At 48.5% G+C, this 18,431-nt stretch overlaps 1 protein-coding gene across 1 annotated transcript; it reads right to left on the reverse strand.

Moving 5' to 3' along the window:
• Positions 1-554: 554 nt before the first annotated feature.
• Positions 555-2,425, reverse strand: LOC144172913 (uncharacterized). Its single transcript, XM_077701502.1, has 2 exons — positions 1,736-2,425; positions 555-1,015 (listed from the first exon to the last, which is right to left on the reverse strand). Exons 1-2 carry the CDS (start codon positions 2,047-2,049, stop codon positions 856-858), a joined length of 474 nt encoding a protein of 157 aa, XP_077557628.1. The 5' UTR covers positions 2,050-2,425; the 3' UTR covers positions 555-855.
• Between the last annotated feature and the right edge of the window lie 16,006 nt (positions 2,426-18,431).

The following is an 18,431-nucleotide window of genomic DNA, read 5'->3' on the forward strand; positions in this document are numbered from 1 at the left end:
CCTGTTGACGCAGCGACGCCTGGTGGCCGGCAGAAGTTACTGCAGCTGATGACGCCGAAGATGCCCAGTCGCTGCAAATCTGTGAACAGGCATGCGCAGCTGCGACCGACTTTCCAGGCAGTAGACTCGGGGGGGCAACCTGCGTGCGTAGATTAAATCCGTGAGCCGACGGCCGAATGGACTGCTGCCTCGAATCGCTCGTTGGGTAGTGGCCAGTGAGGTGACGCAGTGCGCTTATATCCTCCTGGAGATGGCCTGTTGACGCAGCGACGCCTGGTGGCCGGCAGGAGTTACTGCAGCTGATGACGCCGCAGATGCCCAGTCGCTGCAAATCTGTGAACAGGCATGCGCAGCTGCGACCGACTTTCCAGGCAGTAGACTCGGTGGGGCAACCTGCGTGCGTAGATTAAATCTGTGAGCCGACGGCCGAAGGGACTGCTGCCTCGAATCGCTCGTTGGGTAGTGGCTTATGGTCTATGGTTTATGGTTTATGGTGGGTGATTGAAGTGAAAGCACGACCGTAAACATTGAAATGAAACGTTTGGACACCGAATATTATTGCAAGAGCCTCTTTCTCAAGTTGGCTATATTTCTTTTCGGCATCGGACAGGGTACGCGATGCGAAGGCGATTGGCTTTGTGCTGCCATCATCGAAAACATGAGAAAGGACTGCGCCTAGACCGTACTGCGATGCGTCACATGATAGCTGTAACGGCTTACACGGGTCGTAGTGCGCCAAAATCGGTGGAGACGCAAGCAAGCTCTTTAACTTGGCAAACGCTTCGTGGCAACGCGCGTCCCAGCACAACAGGGCGTTTTTACGTAGCAGACCGAAAAATGGTTGTGCCACCGTTGCTAGGTTAGGAAGGAACTTGCCGTAGAAACTGACGACTCCCAGAAACGACCGCAGCTGGTGCTTGTCTTTAGGGGCTGGAGCCTTGAGGAGTGCGTCAAGCTTCTCCGTCGTTGCCGAAATGCCTTCTGCGCTGATTCTGTGTCCGAGGTAGCGAAGCTCCTGTTGGAAAAACGAACACTTCTCTTTATTGACGCGGACGCCTCTTTCAAGATGTCGTTTTAACACAGCTTCCAGATTGGTGAAATGCTCTTCGTCATTTTTACCCGTCACCAAAATGTCGTCTAGGTAGCAGCAAACCCCAGGTAGGCCTTTCAGCATGGTGTCAGTTATTCTTTGGAAAATCCCAGGTGCGGAAGAAATTCCAAACGCCAATCGATTCACAGCAAACAATCATTTCGGCGGGTTCAACGTGAGGTATTGTTTTGACGACTCCGACATGAGTACTTGCTGATAGGCCCGGTTTAGATAAATCTTCGAGAATTCCCACCTACCGACAAGGCTGCGAACAGGTCGTCCACCCTCGGTAAAGGATTGCGGTCGACATCAAGGCACGGGTTAACTGTCGTCTTGTAGTCACCGCAAATCCGTATGCTAGAATCTTGTCTGATTACTGGTACTGCTGGAGTAGCGTGTTCTGAGGTCGTAACGGGCGATATAATTCCCAGGTTTTCCATTTTAGCCAGTTCAGCGTCGAAAGCTTTTTGCAACGCGTACGGAACATTCCTTGCCTTAAGAAATCTCGGCTTCATGTCAGGTTTAAGAAAAAGTTCGGCTCGCTCTTCCGTTATCGTGCCTAACTCGTCTTTGAAAAGGGATTGGTACTTCGCCAGCAATGCGTCAAGCCTTTTTTTTACGGCGATATGAGGAAAAGTGCCTGACCTTGTGATGTTGTTCAGGTTCCAGATTTTCGTCCACTCCAGCTGGACGGCGTGCAGCCACTCCCGGCCCAGTAAAGGGGGTCCCTTGTGGTCCACAACGTAGAGCGGGAGACTTGCAGAATAGTCGCCGTGCTGCACGTTGACCAAAGAGACGCCCTGAGGTTGTACCAGTGCTCCTGTGTATGTCTGAAGTTTTACTCTGGTGGGCTCCAGTACCGCCGAAGGAAAGAGCTGACGGAACTGCGTCGTTGACATGACGGAAACAGCCGGTCCCGTGTCGAGCTCCATGTTCACCAAGACGCCGTTGATGGTCATCTGCACAGTGACAGGGTCGTGTTGAGCCGCCGACACGCCATTTAGACTGAAGGCGCGTTTATACTCCGACGTAGCGTAGGCGCGCGCGCGCGCGCGGCACGGTTACGCTACGTCGGCGAATGCCGGTCCCTCTACACTCCGGCGTCAGATAACCGCCGGCGTGTCGGACGGAGTTGGGCGCGGTTCCGCGGCACGGGCGACGGGATAGGACATGTCTCTATTCCACGCGGGAAACGTCGGGCTGCGTCGGGCCGCCGGCGGCTCCGTATCCCGTCATGCACCTCGCCAACCCGTCCGGACCACCCGTACAGCGCCCGCGCGCGTCCGTTTGCTCGACGGTTCTCCCGGCGCGCTCTTTTTGGTTGTGCCCGACCGCTCGACAAGTGCGCAATTGAAGCTTCGAACCACAGCGACGTCTCCAATGCCGTGGTTTAGTCCCTTATCGAAGCCATACGGCGGCACCCCTGTGTTTATGACAAAACGGATTGGCTACCGCGACTATAGCTCCATTCGATTCAGACGGGATTCCCTGCAACGCCTGCACCGTTGCACGGTGCGCTGCACCAAAGCGCTCGATTCGCCGCTGCAGGAATGGTGCCTTGCACCGCGTCGTTCGTGCTGTAGCGGTGCCGCCGCGGTGCAGAGAACCGCTGCACCTGCTACGGGGGAGGTGCAGCGATTCGGTGCCGTGAGCGTTGGGGCGTTGGGGGTTGGCAGGCGGCTACCGGCAGTTGCGGCGACCGCGTGAAAATGTCCGTCGAGCTCGAAGATTCGTGGGACAAACTTAGCGTCGGCGCTGATGCGTACGACGCAACCTAGATGGCCGTAAACATCCAGTTTTAGAGGACAACAGGCGAGGATGATTAGCAGACGACTATGCCTGCACCTCGCTCGATTGTAAACACGCAGGGGCGCTACTGACGGTGCAACCGTGATGCACGGCACCGCGGAAGCGGCGGAACCACGCTGCTACACTGCACCGGCACCACAGAACTTCCTCTGCAACGGTGCCGTGCACCCCTTCTGAATCAAATGGAGCTTATATGTGGCGTTGGTAAAATATTTCGCGGATATACATCGACCGCTTCCGCTTACGCCGCAGCCGACGAACCAGTAATGCCAGGGCCAATTTATGGCACGCAGGGTACGCCCAAGCCATGGTCAGGACACAAGTGCGCGAAAATACACGGACAGACAGAAAAAAGACACGGAGAAAGGTTCATACAATGGACCTCAGGGCGCACTGTTGCAAAAGCGTGGCACACGGCCGGGTTAACGGAGGCACAAAAAAAAAAATGCGCGCCTCTGTCCTAGGCCGAGCGTTTCGCGCATTCCACGACAGCTGGCGCACTAATCGCAAAACCATCTGCGCATGCGCCAGCCGGAAGCTACGCTGGCTGCGCTACGCCGGAAAAGCTGGAGTGTACACTGGTAGAAATTTCTGCTGGCGTAGTCTAGCAGACGTGACGTCGCCGACCACATGGCCGCGCGCCCGTGCGCCGGGAAAGTCGGAGTATATTCGCGGCTTGAGAGTCGCAGATTTCCTCGACACAACCTCCAGTGTCTTCACGTTCCTTTTTACCCGCATTTTCTTAGAAGCAGTCTTACCACCACTTCGGCAGGCTCTCTGGATATGCCCTTTTCTATCACAGCTGAAACAGGTTGCGTCCAAATGAGGGCACGCTTCACTCCTGTGTTTCGGCGAACCACAGCGAAAACAGGTTTTACCTGCTTTCAGCGATTCTCCTTGCACCTTGTGCACGTCGCCGACTGTGGCGTCGCTGCCCCGTGCCTCCGCAGCACTCTTCTTGGCTGCTTCCATGGCAAGAGCGCACCCCACCGCCTTCTGGAACGTAAGCTTGCTATCCTCAGTGAAAAGCACTCGCTGAATGTCTTCTCGTAACAAGCCACACACGAAGCGGTCCCGAAGCGACTCGTGAAGGGCGCTTCCAAACTCGCACGTTTGCGACAGTTTACGCAGCTCGGCCACAAAATTACTTATGGACTCGCCTTCTCGTTGACAACTCCGGTGAAACTTCGCCCGCTCTCCAATGACGGACGGCTTCGGGGACAGGTGGTCGCTCAAAACTTTCTTGAGGGCTTCGAAACTCTTCGCAGAAGGCAGTTCCAGAGCTGTCAGTGACTTCAACAAACCGTAGGTCTTTGGACCGATAATGCTCAAGAAAGCGTGTACCTTGTCGCTGTCGGGTACCCGGTTGACAATCAGGAACGACGTAAGCCGCTCTTCGTACGAAGCCCAATCGGTGCCGGACTCGTCGAAAGGTTCCAACTGGCCCAGTCGCCCAACGAAGTGCGTTCCAGTGGCCTCGGCTCCAGTCATGACAGTCCACTGGCTTCGCACACTGCAAAAACACAGTCTTCTTCACCGAGCGAATTTCGGAAACACTTGCCTTCCGAACTGAAGAACGACGCCTTCAAATCCCATCCTCGTCGCCAATTGTTGAGTTGACGTGGTTCGTGTGAAACAGCAGACAAGTTTCCTTGGGTGAGCGACGTTTATTACCACATGCTCGAACATAGCGTGGCTGGTCGAGATAAGCGCGGTAGCAGGTTGCGGTGCGCGCCTTTTATTCTTTTGGCGCGCATGCGCCGTATCGTCCTGACGATAACTGCGGCGCTCGGCCGCACACCACAACGTCAGTGTTCTACAGACCGCCCCTCCCCCCCCCCCCCCGGGGTGATAGTTGTTCTTTCTTGGGATTTATGGAATCCTATTTCATCTTCATTACTCCGCACAAATATGAAGCCATCATAAGTGGTGATTTCAATATAGATATGTTACGTAGAACCCGGTCAATACTAATTTTGATGTGCTATTGATATGTTATGATTTCTACATTATATCTAAGGTGCCCGCACTTTGACTACAGAAACACTCATTGATTTATTTATTACAAACATTGACCCCTCTCTTGCAAGGTCTGTTGTCACACGCTGCGATCTCAGTGACCACATGGGAATTTATCTCTCATTAAATAAAATTATCCCTAAGCTTAAACAAAGTAATGTATACAAAACTCAATGTGTTACACGAGAACACCTCGAGGACTTTCATGTGGAACTTTGCTCAGTGAACTGGAACGACGTGTACAATGAATCCGACGCAAACCAATCATGAAATATTTACGTCATTTTTTATAAAGAATTACAGCAAGCACTTTCCCAATGAGCGCAAAAAAGCCTCGAACAAAGTAAGGAAAACATGGATTTCACGTGGTTTATATAGCCGCACCAAGGAAAAAAATAGGTTATATCAATCTTTCATTAAATCGAGAGATGCCAAAACCCCAAAATATTTCAGAAAACAAAGAAACAATTTAACAAACGACATACGCAATACAAGAAATCGATTTTATGAAAAACAACTTAAATCACTCTACCGACCTGATCAACTGTGGAGGAAGATCCCTTCGCTAGAAGCGAAATCCACTCACAACGTACTTACTCATAAAATTATATGTTGTGGGGTTGAATACATTGGCTGTAAGCTCGCTGATGCTTTTAATATCTTCTTCACTCCAGAATCTACCCCTCTCACAAACCAGTTTAACGGTTCAGTACAAAGTTGCGCTGACGCTATATTTCTAACTCCTGGTTCCGAAACCGAAATCATATCAGTACTATCAGACGTTAATAATAGTTGCTGTCGTGATGCCTACAGGATTCACGTCTGGCCTGTTAAGCACGTGATTGACACAGTTGTGAGACCGCTTACTTATTTATTCAATCCATGTATAGAGACCACCACCTTTCCTTTGAGTATGCAACTAGCAAAAGGAACGGCTCTTCATAAAAAAGGTGATAAAAATGATTTTGAGAATTATAGACCCATTAGCATACTACCAGTGTTTTCAAAAAATTTTGAAAAGAATATACTTAACAGATTCGACGCATTTCTGAACTCCCACAGTGTGATTACTGATTGTCAATACCGATTTAGGAAGGGTAGGTCCACGGAGCTCGCACTCATCAACCAAAAAGAATTTATACTAAACAATTTCGAACAGAGAAATATCGTAGTCGAAATGTTTATAGCTTAAATAAAGCGTTCGACCGTATGAACTGTGAAATTTTATTTTATAAGTTAGAACAATATGGCATAAGGTTCCAAGCTTTAATGTTGATTAAGTTTTATTTATCATGTAGAAAGCAGTACGTCCAAATGAATAACTTCAATTCCGCTCTCAGACCTACCGTTTTGATGTTCCTCAGGGAAGTATTTTAGGCCCATTAATATTTAATCTGTATAGTAATGACATAGTAAACCTTGAACCCAACCCTTGTATTGTGATATACGCGGATGATACCAGTATTTTTTTGTCGGGTGAATCCAAAGATTTCTTTTCCCGTACGAACACATCATTGGAAAAACTAAGAGCCTGGCCATAAGCTAACTTGCTTGAAGTAAACATCTCGAAGACAAAAGCTGTATTTTCCGCCCGAAAAATAAACCAATACATTACCACATACCACTATGTTTTAAATCACAAACCGTTGAAATAGTTAAATCCTTCAAAACATTGGGTGTTGCTTTTTCAGAAAATATGTTGTGGGATGATCCCGTACACCATGTGACACTAAAAGCTTCGAGGTCCATCGGATTTATTTTCCGCCACAAATACATACTACCACACAAATTCAAACTACTACTGTACCGGGCTCTTTTCTGCTCTTACTTCAACTGCTGCACACTTGTATGGGCAACAACTTCAACCTCAAATGTAGAAAAACTAGCTATTCTTAAAAAAACCGATGCTTCGCATTGTTGTTGACTTGCCGTACAGGCATACAAGACAACATTTATTTCGGAAACATGACATAGTAAACATATTAAACCTTGTGGAGTTCTACATTTCACACACCAGTGATTTCCCACCCCGCAGCCATTCGCGCTCAGCAAACATGTCTTGCGAGCGCCGGCTGCGGACGGGTACGTTGTTTGCGGAGACAGACAAAGGCAGGAGGCGGCGAGGGCAAAACATAAATGACAGCATTTATTGCAAAGTGCAAATCAAATATACTGCATACAGACTAATCGTAGGCCATAACGGTAACCCTGGGAGCGAGACATTAAACAACGCTAGAGATCGAGATGGTTCGACTCACCGATGACATACCGGAGCAGCGGAGCGCGGCGGAGTGCGAGCGCGGTTGCAGTCTCCCAGCTCGTCCGGACGCGTCCCATTGGGGCGCGTTCACCAGGTCAGGACAAGCGCGCCGAAACATCCGCGCGCTACCCGATCCCCAAGACAAGAGAGCGTTCGCTCGTCATACGACAACCCACCAGACGTCGCCTTTTTGGTGGCGCTAGTATCGAGGAAGAACTGGTTCTCGGTTAAGGCAGAGGGGAAAAGGGTCAACGCCTCCACCAGGGCGACAACAAACCGTCCGGTCGCTTGCGCCCTCCCGTATCGTTCCCGTCGCGTGAGCGAGGCGCGTTGTGCGCTGGCCGCGATGGGAAGCTAGCCAGAAAGGGGTTCGCGTGAAAGTCGCGATCCCCACATCCCTCCCTCCTAAATTCGTTGTGTACGCCGGTGAGAGCTCACCACAGGACTAGAGGCGGCGAAAAGTTAGGTTTGTTCGTCGATTAAATCGTTTGTCACTGCATCGTGTTGCCTACGCCGGCTTCCACTCGTCCAATGCCACCGCTGGTAGTGTACCAGCAGGCCCGGTCGTCGCCCGCTGATGTCTGCAGGCAGGTAGCTCCGGGAAGAATAGCACCAGGCAACCCAAGCAAGCGTTTCTCAAGTGGCGGCACATCCGTGATGGCCCGTGGCGCCGAGCGATAAGAGACTGCCGACTCTCTCAGCCAGGCTGGTGGCGGCATGCCGCACCGCACCGCTTCAGCAGGCGCGGCAGCTCACCCGGAACAGTAGACAGCAGCATAAACACGCTCCGTCATGTGTCCAAGCCGGGGTGGCTTCGCTGCACAAAGAAACTCCCCGCACCTTCAGTGTACGGCAGAAAAAATAGCTCTCCTATCGCACCGCCTTTGTGGCGCGATCCTAACGACAACTGCCGTGTTGTCAGCATTGCCATCGCTCTGTTAATGTCAACAAAGCCCAATAAATAGTCCAAACCCTACAATGTATAGGGCAGGACAAACAGGCTGCAGTAGCCCTTTAATCCCATTCATCACGTGGTTCGATGTCGAATATCACAATTGCCATGGCATCGGCATAACTACCTGCTTGTTAACGTCAACAACGCACGCCAAAGTGTCCTAACGCTGCAGCGTGCAGGGTAGGGAGAATATCAACTCGATTGCATCAACAACGTGACACAATCTGACGGTTCAACTGCTAATTTCATCAGCAATCCAACCGCTCTGGAAATGTCAACAGAGCTAGAACCTTGTCTAACCCTATACGGTACAGGGCACAAAGAACACACATGGTCGCATCGACCGCCCGGCGCGATGCTTAACCACACATATGCGAAAGCAGTATTTGCTCGCATCAGTAACACTTCATTCATACACATGAACGCGGAAACAGTACTTGCTCCCAACGACAGCCCTATGTTCACACACATGAACGCCGCTTGCGTAAAAATGCTGAAATACGTTTCAACACAGTGGCGCGTAGTTTACGTGAACAGAGCTTGGTCTCTCGAGCCGAACAAGAAGGCTCCTGCGACGTTACAATCAGCGGGCGCAAAGTTTGCCTCGCGTAATTCTCCCCGTCAGTGGAAGAGGGATGAGGCCCCCCTTCAGTCCCGTCGCCCGCGTGGCGCGACAACAAAAACAGCTACGCTGCGGAAAGCAGTTTTTCAAGCAGCGAGGGGTCAAAGCAAGTCTTTCCTGAGGCGGGAGAGATTCCTGTCTCTCGCGCGAGGCGATCAACAAAAGAGGGGGAGCGCTCCATGCGCCCTCGCATTGCTCCCAAGGTCGTGCCTTCGTCTGGGAGGACCGGCTGCGAAAGCCTTCGAGTCACTCACTTCGGCAAACGACCCGCATCCAACAACACACCAAAATAAAACAGACCAAACGAAAGAAACCCTGAACGTGTCCGTACGTGCAGCCGTGAGGCGACATTTGCTTTGTTAGGGTCCTACTCGCTCGCTGCAACACAAGCAGCTTATGAGCGAACGGCGCCTACCGCATTCAGCGGTATCGGAGCGCCCGTGCCAGGCTGCAATACCAGCTAGCCTTTTGCGGCACACGTGGCCCGGCCACACGGCTCCCAGAGCCTCGACTCCCGGAGTCGACAAAACGAATGAAAACTCGGACCCAAATTGCAGCTTCCGTACACACTCACTTCGGGCTGACACAACGGCGCGGGCTCCCGGCTCTGCGTGGATGCAAACTCGGAAACCCTTGTTTTCATAAACAACAACGTCCCGACAAAAAGTCGGAGACCACGTGTTAACTGGCAGCGATGTCGTGCCATATACACGATTGCTGCAAACTCGGCGCTTAACAAATTAAAAACGCCGCAGCAATAAATAATTCGCCTCACTCTCAGGAAAGTTCGCCTCTGCTAATAACTCGCTCCAATCAGTTAGGTCTGAAGTCTGTCCTCGGATCGTCGGACGCCGGAACAAAGGATGCTGCCGTGCCTCCTGCTCGTCTCCGCAAACAAGGCCTCACGTTGTTGCGCCAGATGTGGAGTTCTACATTTAACACACTAGTGATTTCCCACCCCGCAGCCATCCGCGCTCAGCAAAAATTCCTTGCGAGCGCCGGCTGCGGACGGGTACGTTGTTTGCGGAGACAGACAAAGGCAGGAGGCGGCGAGGGCAAAACATCAATGACAGCATGTGTTGCAAAGTGCAAAACAAATATACTGCATACAGACTAATCGTAGGCCATAGCGGTAACCCTGGGAGCGAGACATTAAAGAACGCTAGAGATCGAGATGGTTCGACTCACCGATGACATACCGGAGCAGCGGAGCGCGGCGGAGTGCGAGCGCGGTTGCAGTCTCCCAGCTCGTCCGGACGCGTCCCATTGTGGCGCGTTCCCCACGTCAGGACAAGCGCGCCGAAACGTCCGCGCGCTACCGGATCCCCAAGACAAGAGAGCGTCCTCTCGTCATACGACAACCCACCAGACCTCGCCTTTTTGGTGGCGCTCGTATCGAGGAAGAACTGGTTCTCGGTTAAGGCAGAGGGGAAAAGGGTCACCGCCTCCACCAAGGCGACAACAAACCGTCCGGTCGCTGGCGCCCTCCCGCATCGTTCCCGTCGCGTGAGCGAGGCGCGTTGTGCGCTGGCCGCGATGGGAAGCTAGACAGAAAGGGGTTCGCGTGAAAGTCGCGATCCCCACAAGCTATACAAATACCGCTTGATCCTGAACTACAAACGTGAAAGAAAAAGTGGTCTACATTTGCTTTCCAGTCTAGCAAGCCTACAATTGTACGAGGCCAGATGTCCACAGCGCCATAAACCCCATTGGGCATTAAGCCCCGTCCGCACAAACTATGGTCAGTTTATCATATCACTCAGTGATGAGGATATCAATATCGGTAATTTTTCAGTGTCATTTTTACGCAGGTATCTTGCCGACAATACACGTTCTACATAAGAATGTGAATATTAATTGTTAATGTTGGTTCATTGTTTATATTGAGATCAGTCCTGTGTAACTCTGAATGAATCTGTTTGAAAAAAAAGGGCTTCATTTGTATTATGAATTTATTAATGAGTTGTCTTGAATTGTTTGTGCGTATGGTTTTGTTTGTTTTGTGCTTTTTTAGACCACTATGCAGAACGCTGTCCAATGTCATTTGTTTCCTTTTTTTCTTGTTTTAATTATGCAGAGCGTAGTTGAATGTAATTTTCTTCTTTTATTTTTTTATTCCTTGTTTTACTACACAGCGTTGACACATGTGATGTTTTTTTTTTTTCACTACGCAGACCGTAGTACAAGCACAATGTCAAACTCTGCCCTCTATTGCGGTTTGCTTTCGCTGCCAGCTGTAAGGGTGGTGGGAGCTTCAAGCAATTTATTTTTTTTTTCGCTTTTACTCCCACCTCCTCCATCACTTGTATTGATGGAAATAAAGACGTTATTATTAATATTATCTCAAGAAAGACACTAGATTACTGAGAAAACGAGGTAAATTGAGGCTCCGTAGGGTGCAAATTTATATTGGGGAAATAAAAATCGCCAAATTTTGACGATTTGGGCAGTTGACGATTGCGAGCAAGGCCTGCAACAAGCAAGGAGGGCGATTAGGCACGTCCGCTGCACTGCGGACGTGCCTAAATAATACACGGTCAGAGTGATGCTCCAGTCTCACGGCTAATGTGAGATGGCAGAGTAGCTTTGCGGCTCAAGTGTGTAGGGGTCAGATTTTTTTCTGCACCATAAAACCTGACAGAGAATCAGTTATTTTACATATTTGTAAAGACAAAAACCTGTTCTCTTTTGCACTTTCGCCTGTTCGCTAATATTTTTGTTCCTGTAAAAGTCTGAAATTACCCCTCCTTACTGTAATTTCGGCACAATATAAACTTCTATGCTAAAAGATTAGCGCTGCTCAAAGCCACTTGAAGCTTCTGCGGCAAAAGACCATGTTTTTAGCGCATAATACGTTAGAAGCTCGAAGTGGTGATTTCGATCGGATTTAGAGTTTATTGCAACACCCAAGCATTTAAACTTGCTAACCTCCACGATTAAGGTGTTTTTGGTTGAGTTCTTAAACGGCATTGGGTTTTGTCTTTAATTTTGCACAAAAAGCCTTTCAATGCTAATTTGCATTTCCTATTTGTCACACCGAGAGAGAATGTCACAATAGGCCTTATTTAGCCGATGTTGGTCGGTAGCAGAACGCACTTTTGTATAAAACATGATTTCCGCAAACGGTATAGTGTTCACCTATCACCAACCGTTAACGTAGAAAAAAACTAAAAAAGCCGGGGAATCAGCACAGAGTCCCTGGGTGTACCCTGATGTCACTGCGAGAGAAGAGGAACACGTGCCGTTCGAATCAACGAAACGCACTCGTTCCTTTAAGTATGAATAACCCAATTTGCGTGTGTTCGAGCTACTCAATCTGCTTTAAGTTTGAAGAGAAAACTGCCGTAAGGAACCATGTAAAACGCTTTGCTTAAATTTAAAAACTAAATTCGTATATTCACAGTCTGATCTAAGACTGAAATAAAATTATCAACGGCAGCAACGAACTGCGGAACGCTATAAAATCAATTTTTAAAGCCATGCTGGAATGAATCCGCTCTTTTTTTCAACTCAATACGGTCAGGAATTCGCTACAACATATTCAAGGATCTTGTAACAATAGCATGTTAAAGCAATTGGCCCACAGTTATCAACATACCAGCGTTCATCATTTTAAAAAAGGGACTATTCCAGCTTTAAGCCAGTCTATCAGCATTATGGACGACCGAAAGGATTCACAAAAATTACCGTTATAAACAAAGGTAAAGTTTATGCATATCCACACAGAAACCCGTTTCAGATTTCATCCAGGCCAAAAGTGTATTTAGAGTCTAATGGTTGAAGCATTTCAAAAACACCTTCGAAAAAGACCTTCAACTGTTTGTACGGAGCCTTCAAAAAAATTAATTGTCGTGGTGATTTTAAAACACAGAATGAACGATTCAATCAAAGTATTATCGCTGTAGTGACAAGATGCTTCAATCTTACCATCAACCAATAATTGATCAACCGATTAACGTGCATGGCGGATACGTTTCCAAAATATTCATAAATGGTTTAAAAAGAACTATAGAAGACGTTCACACAATTACCGCTTCCTTGATGATTTCACGCTGCTTTACCCTGTTTAAGCCATCACGATCGAGAATATGATTCCTTTGCATACACGTAATTCGCCGTTTGAAGAGAAAATTTGCTGGCTAACCCAGGAATTAACCTATTTATTAGTTTTTCTCAGCAGATTTAAACATTTCTGACAAAAGCCGCAGCGCTTCACAAACATTTCCTGTAAGTGGCCGAAATTATTGCCCCAAAGTGTTTCTTGAGCTATTCGCAATCTGCGTTAAGGTAATGTCAGGCAGACTAGTCTGTCTCATTAGAATATTGTTCGCATGTTTACGTTACTTCCGCCGAAATTTAGGTATAAAAAACATTCGTAACGACAAACTTATAGTAAAAAATTCCGTCACTTACAAATAATGAATAGTCAGAAAAACTTCGATCTAGAAACGCAGCGTCGAGTATGGATATTTGCACCGCAAATTCTTGTGGGGTCCAAGCCTACCTGATTAAGTTTATGGGCTGATATTATGTCGAGCGGAATATCAGCTTTCTTCAGCACCGACACGTCCGGTAGGCAACAAATTATCGCCAAAAATTATAAACCCGGTTTTGCGGAAACAAAACTTCTGATCTTTGAGCTTTCACAAGTATTTAAAATGAAAAATGTGAGGCCTATATAGCGCACGTAAAGAGAAAGTGAAACCAGAAAACGTAATCTTGAGTAATGGGCTTTCGCTGTCATCCGTGTAACTTGAAACAAGAACTTTCAAATTCTCCAAACAGCCATACCCCACCTCGTGACCCACTGTCGCGCCTGAAGACAGATAACGATAAAAAAACATGCAGCGGTCAGTGACATCGCTATTTAACAAGGTCTCTGTCATTATGGCTGTGTTCGGGCTGTGCGCCTGTACGGTAATTTCCATGGCTTCGACAATATTGACAACGCTTTGGCCATTTGCATGCACCAAATCGAGCCTATTTAGATAAGAGCTACGATGGACCATATTTAGGGGTATTCCCCAAGGTGGAGTAAGTTTCTGCGAAGGAAGGTGCTACTAGTGGGATCATTTGACTTCGAGTGCGAATGCGCAGGGGACGAAGTGAGCTTAACTCCTCTACTTGCTAAATCATCACAGACACTAGTTTGGCTATTAATTTTAATGTTATCATCATAGAGGTTTACATCTAGACTGTCATCTTTGTCGTTTAGCGGCGAATGCCAGAGGTAGAGAGAGAATAAATATTTTTATTTATCCAGCAAAGGATGATGTGTGGGCTTCGACCCGTGGGATGCGTTCCTCGTCCGGGATGCCTTGACTTAGGCTGGCCGTCCGTGCTTGGGACACAAGTTTAAGCTGGATATCCGGGTCCGGGCTGGCCGGGGAAGCCATCCACCGCTCCAAGATGGGGATGCGAAGTAGGGGCGATTTTGGAGTTCGTTTGCACTCCCATATGATGTGGCGGACGGTGCCTGCCTGCGGATAGTAAGCGAAGATGGAAGGTTGTTGGATTAGGAAGATAAGGTGGAGGCGGTTGGTACGTGGGTAGGTATTTGTCTGGAGCCTCCGACAAGTTGTAGCTTCATCTGTGGGGACGCGCCAGTGTGGTGGTGGGAGGCTGCGGCGAGTTTGCTTGTAATTGGAGAGAATATCGGTGTAGCCGCTCAGTGGGTGGGGCTTGACCTTGAGAGGGTGGGCAGTGGCCACTGTCGGCAATGGCTCGGTGTATCAAATCACGTGGCGCGGCATGGGCCGCTTCATTGCCGGGGAAGGAGGTGTGCCCAGGAGCTCAGACGGTGCAAATATCAGCGGTTGTCGAGCAGTTTTGGAAGATGAGTACGGGTTATAATGAAATGCAGCCAATCTGGTACTTTCGTTAGCCTGTCTGCGAATTGGTGATGATAGTAACTGGTTCAGGGTGGGAAGTGGTGGCCAGGGCAATGGCTGTTTCCTCGGCGACATTGATTGGGGTTGCAGTAGTAGTACGGGCATTGATGCATTCTCCAGTATGTGTAACTACACAGAGTATTTTGGAATTCCTGAGTATACCTTTTGAATAAATGTTGGAAATGTAAATTTTTACCCTTTTGAATTTTTTAACATCTCTGACAACAAACAGCCTTAGTGCCATTAAAGCCGTAGAAGTGCATGATTAGGGACCTTGTTCTTCGTTCGTTTCTACCGCCTTAGTTTTTCCTGCTGAAGGTCTCCTTCATGCGTTTTACAAGTCTGTGAATTCTCCCGATGGGCATATCCTTAATACCAATCGGTTTATCAAAAACTTAGCCGGTAAACTTCTCTTGCAGTGAATTTCATATTCCAATTCAGCTGCGTGTACATGAAGAACGACCAAAATTGACCACCGGATAAAACCTTCCAGATTCAAAACCTTTTGCTTCTGCACAGCTACCAGGTTTAGAGATATATATTGCAACTTGTTCCGTTGGTGCTATATTCTCATGAAAATTTGAAAACTAGTTACATGCTTTTCAGTCAGTTATAGTCCATTGGAATTGTATACAAAGCAAAGTATGAAGATTCCATTGCAAGGGTTTCTTGGAGGATACGTCAATCTGTATTGACTCCAGCGAATTTCTAATCATGTTTAATGATTCCTGGATATCAGGGCTTGCGTTGAATCGGCATCACCTCAAAACAGTACATTTCGTGCTCACAAGCAATTGTCCGCTCTGAAAAGACAGCACATAGGACACGGCAGAACCGCTACAGGCACGTAATCACCTCGACAAGAAGAATCCCAACCAACCTCGATAAGCAAAAGCTACCGCATGTATAGCGACAAGCTCTTTAGCAGTCCGCCGTGATCAGGGAAGACTAGGCAATGCAGCCCTATAGGTATACACGTGGCACTGGAGACGTCGCACACGTAGCGAAATGGCCGGCAGGGAGAGAGTTTGGGTGTGGGGTGCCATGCCAAGATGTGGTGCCATGCCATGGCGTTTGTGTTTGCCACCGATGTGGGATTGGCGAAGTTGCAGAACACGTTGTTGAAACCGACGAAACCAATAATAATCCAGAGAAGCACAAAGAATGGCAAGGGTAAAAGCAATTTCGCCAGTGGTGATTCCTGTCCAGTGACAACGAGGCCATGTAGCAACTTTTTATACCAGGGTGCCCTGTGGTCCACACAATTCCAGCGCAGTGGTCAGTAGGTGGAGAGTCTAACGGTGGTGCACCATGTCAAGATGAAGCGTCCGTGTTTCACACCGATAGTGTATTGCCTAAGTGGCGGAACGCGTTGTGAAACTAGGGAATTCAAAACGAACGTTGATAAGCTAAAAGGGCGGTATGCTTAGAGCCACGTTCGCAAGCTGTCTGTGGTGCCGCGAAAGAAATATTACCAACCGAGGCAAAGTACGCAAACATAAATTTTAATCGAGGCAACAAGAATTCTCCTACGCAAATACTTCGACATAAACACGCCATTCTAACACATTCATTTTGAAATGATGATAATGCACAGCCTGAAGAGTAAAAGTTTGATTGGAGTAGAGAAAAGCTATTAAACTAAGATGTGCGCGTGGCCTCCAACGTCGCAGCAAGAAGCTACGTCACATATATTTCGCGCACTGCATGTGGAGATGTGCGTAGGAGATTTTAAACCCCTCAGAGGTTGGCGGGTCAGTATTGCCAATCATCATGATCACTACCGGGTGGCTTCATGTATGAGCTAATTGGAGAAGGGCACCAACGGTTGCCTTTTCAAGGAGCAGCTTACATTTTCATCGCGAATGGCGCCATCTGTCCAGTTGTCGGCGAGGTTTTATTTCTAATTCAGATTTGATTACTCGATCACTTATCCGTTCATGTGAGTGATGACGTATGTGGACAGCTCAGCTCATAATGAGCATATTCTGTGAAACGTATATCGCCTCCCCGCACGGTCGGATAGATCATAGGTCTCCCAGTTTGGAGTCAGACTTCGATACGTGTGCGCCAAAGACGCCGGGTATTATTTCATTGCAAACCTTTCGCGGGGACATTTGCGCTGCGCCATTCTCTCGGGCGCCAACGTTGTTATGCCGTTTTGGGTGCTGTGAAATGAGCGGCTAATTTCAAACTGCTTAGTTTGGGTGGTGGTAGTCGCACAGATACTTGTTTCTGTTTAGATCAGCGCCGTTGCTATGAACGCAGCCATTGCTAGGCCTGCTGCCGCCGGAAGGTGAGCAGCTGATGTGAATGTTGCTGAGAATTAGCGCGGTGAGGGACTCCTATTGTTAGGGCAGCGCTGTTGGCATGGGCGCTGGCGTTACAAGGCCGCGCTACATGCTAGGAAACCAGTGGCTAATTCGAAAGTTGCCGGCCCTTGTATGCTAAACGAATGCCTTTAGCAAAACAAACATGAAGTTATATCCTCGCGATTCGGTTAGTCGGGAGGAAAAGCTGGAGTTAAAAGTGTTTAAGTGGAATAGCCGAGCTTAAGATAGAGATTGCGCAAACGCGGAGGGCTAGTGAATAATAAAAATTTCCTTCAGCCACTGTAGGCGGGGCTTATCGAAGGTAGCGCAGCCATGAAGGATGATTTGTTTCTAGTTTGTTTTAGGGTTTCTCTGCGCGCCTTTTTCTGGAACAGTTTAGTAAGTTTTGTAGCAAATGGTCGCAGAGGCTGTGTTATTACAATGATTTGGATGTGACCGTATTGTTGTAGCTTTCCAATTCAAGCGTAAAGAGGGGAATTTATGTTTTCAGCCTACTGAAAGCAGAGGATAATGGCGAGCTTTTGGGGCAACAATATACTTTCCCTCGCGGAAAACCAGTCCGTTATTGTACCGCTGAAAGCTGCGCTCTCCAGGGTGACTGGACAAATAGATTGCCTCACTTTCTACCGGGATCATTTTGCACTTGCACTGAAGCGTGATGTACCGCCGAACTTTCTGGAACCCTTGCAAGCTGGCGGGAGTAGAGAAAAGGCTTCTTGGAAGAGATGTAGTAGTAGGGGCCGATATTCTTGTTGTTCCTTCCCTACAGATGCAGGAAGAAGTAACCGCACATCGTTTCGTAATGAGCCAGGTGAAGGATTCCATTCGAGGGAATACTACGAATCGGACGATTATTTAGAAATGTCGTAGCAGACGCAAGTGTAGACGCAGCACAGCGTACACTTCTCACCTAGATCCTGTTATATTCTGTTTGGTTTCCGATTTTTCGTACCTTCCCCACCAGGGTGAAAGTGCACATTAGTCAAGTACACAAGTCTGTTCTTTCTGTATATATTATCTTGTGTTCCCTGAAAAAAGGGCCTTTTTGTGTTTTCTCCTTCGTAAACACCACATTGGCATCGATGATGTCGCGAAGGAACGCATACTCTACTCACCGTTCCTGCGCACCACCTGGATCCGCCTCAACAAGAGCATTCCCGGCCTTGCTCCACCGCCGTCCTTCCTTCCAACACCCTGCCATCCGCCCCGACATGGGATCAGTGGGAGCGAATGTCCAGCGTCTACATTCTAGCTTCAGTAGCCGCTCATTTTCCACCAGAGAAACGCAAGGCCATTCTTCAGAATTGTTTGGAGGCGGAGGGCCAACGCATTTGCTGGCCATTACCTGCAGGGTCGAGCACCGCAGCAGCATCAGCGTCAAGCGCAGCAGCGCCCACAGTAAAGGGTGATGACAAGTCTGCCACGACCTCTCCAGGCGAGTAATACACTGCA

Source organism: Haemaphysalis longicornis, unplaced genomic scaffold (assembly GCF_048455015.1).
Source record: "Haemaphysalis longicornis isolate Haplotype H1 unplaced genomic scaffold, Haemaphysalis longicornis Haplotype H1 scaffold_27, whole genome shotgun sequence".
Taxonomy (NCBI): domain Eukaryota; kingdom Metazoa; phylum Arthropoda; class Arachnida; order Ixodida; family Ixodidae; genus Haemaphysalis; species Haemaphysalis longicornis.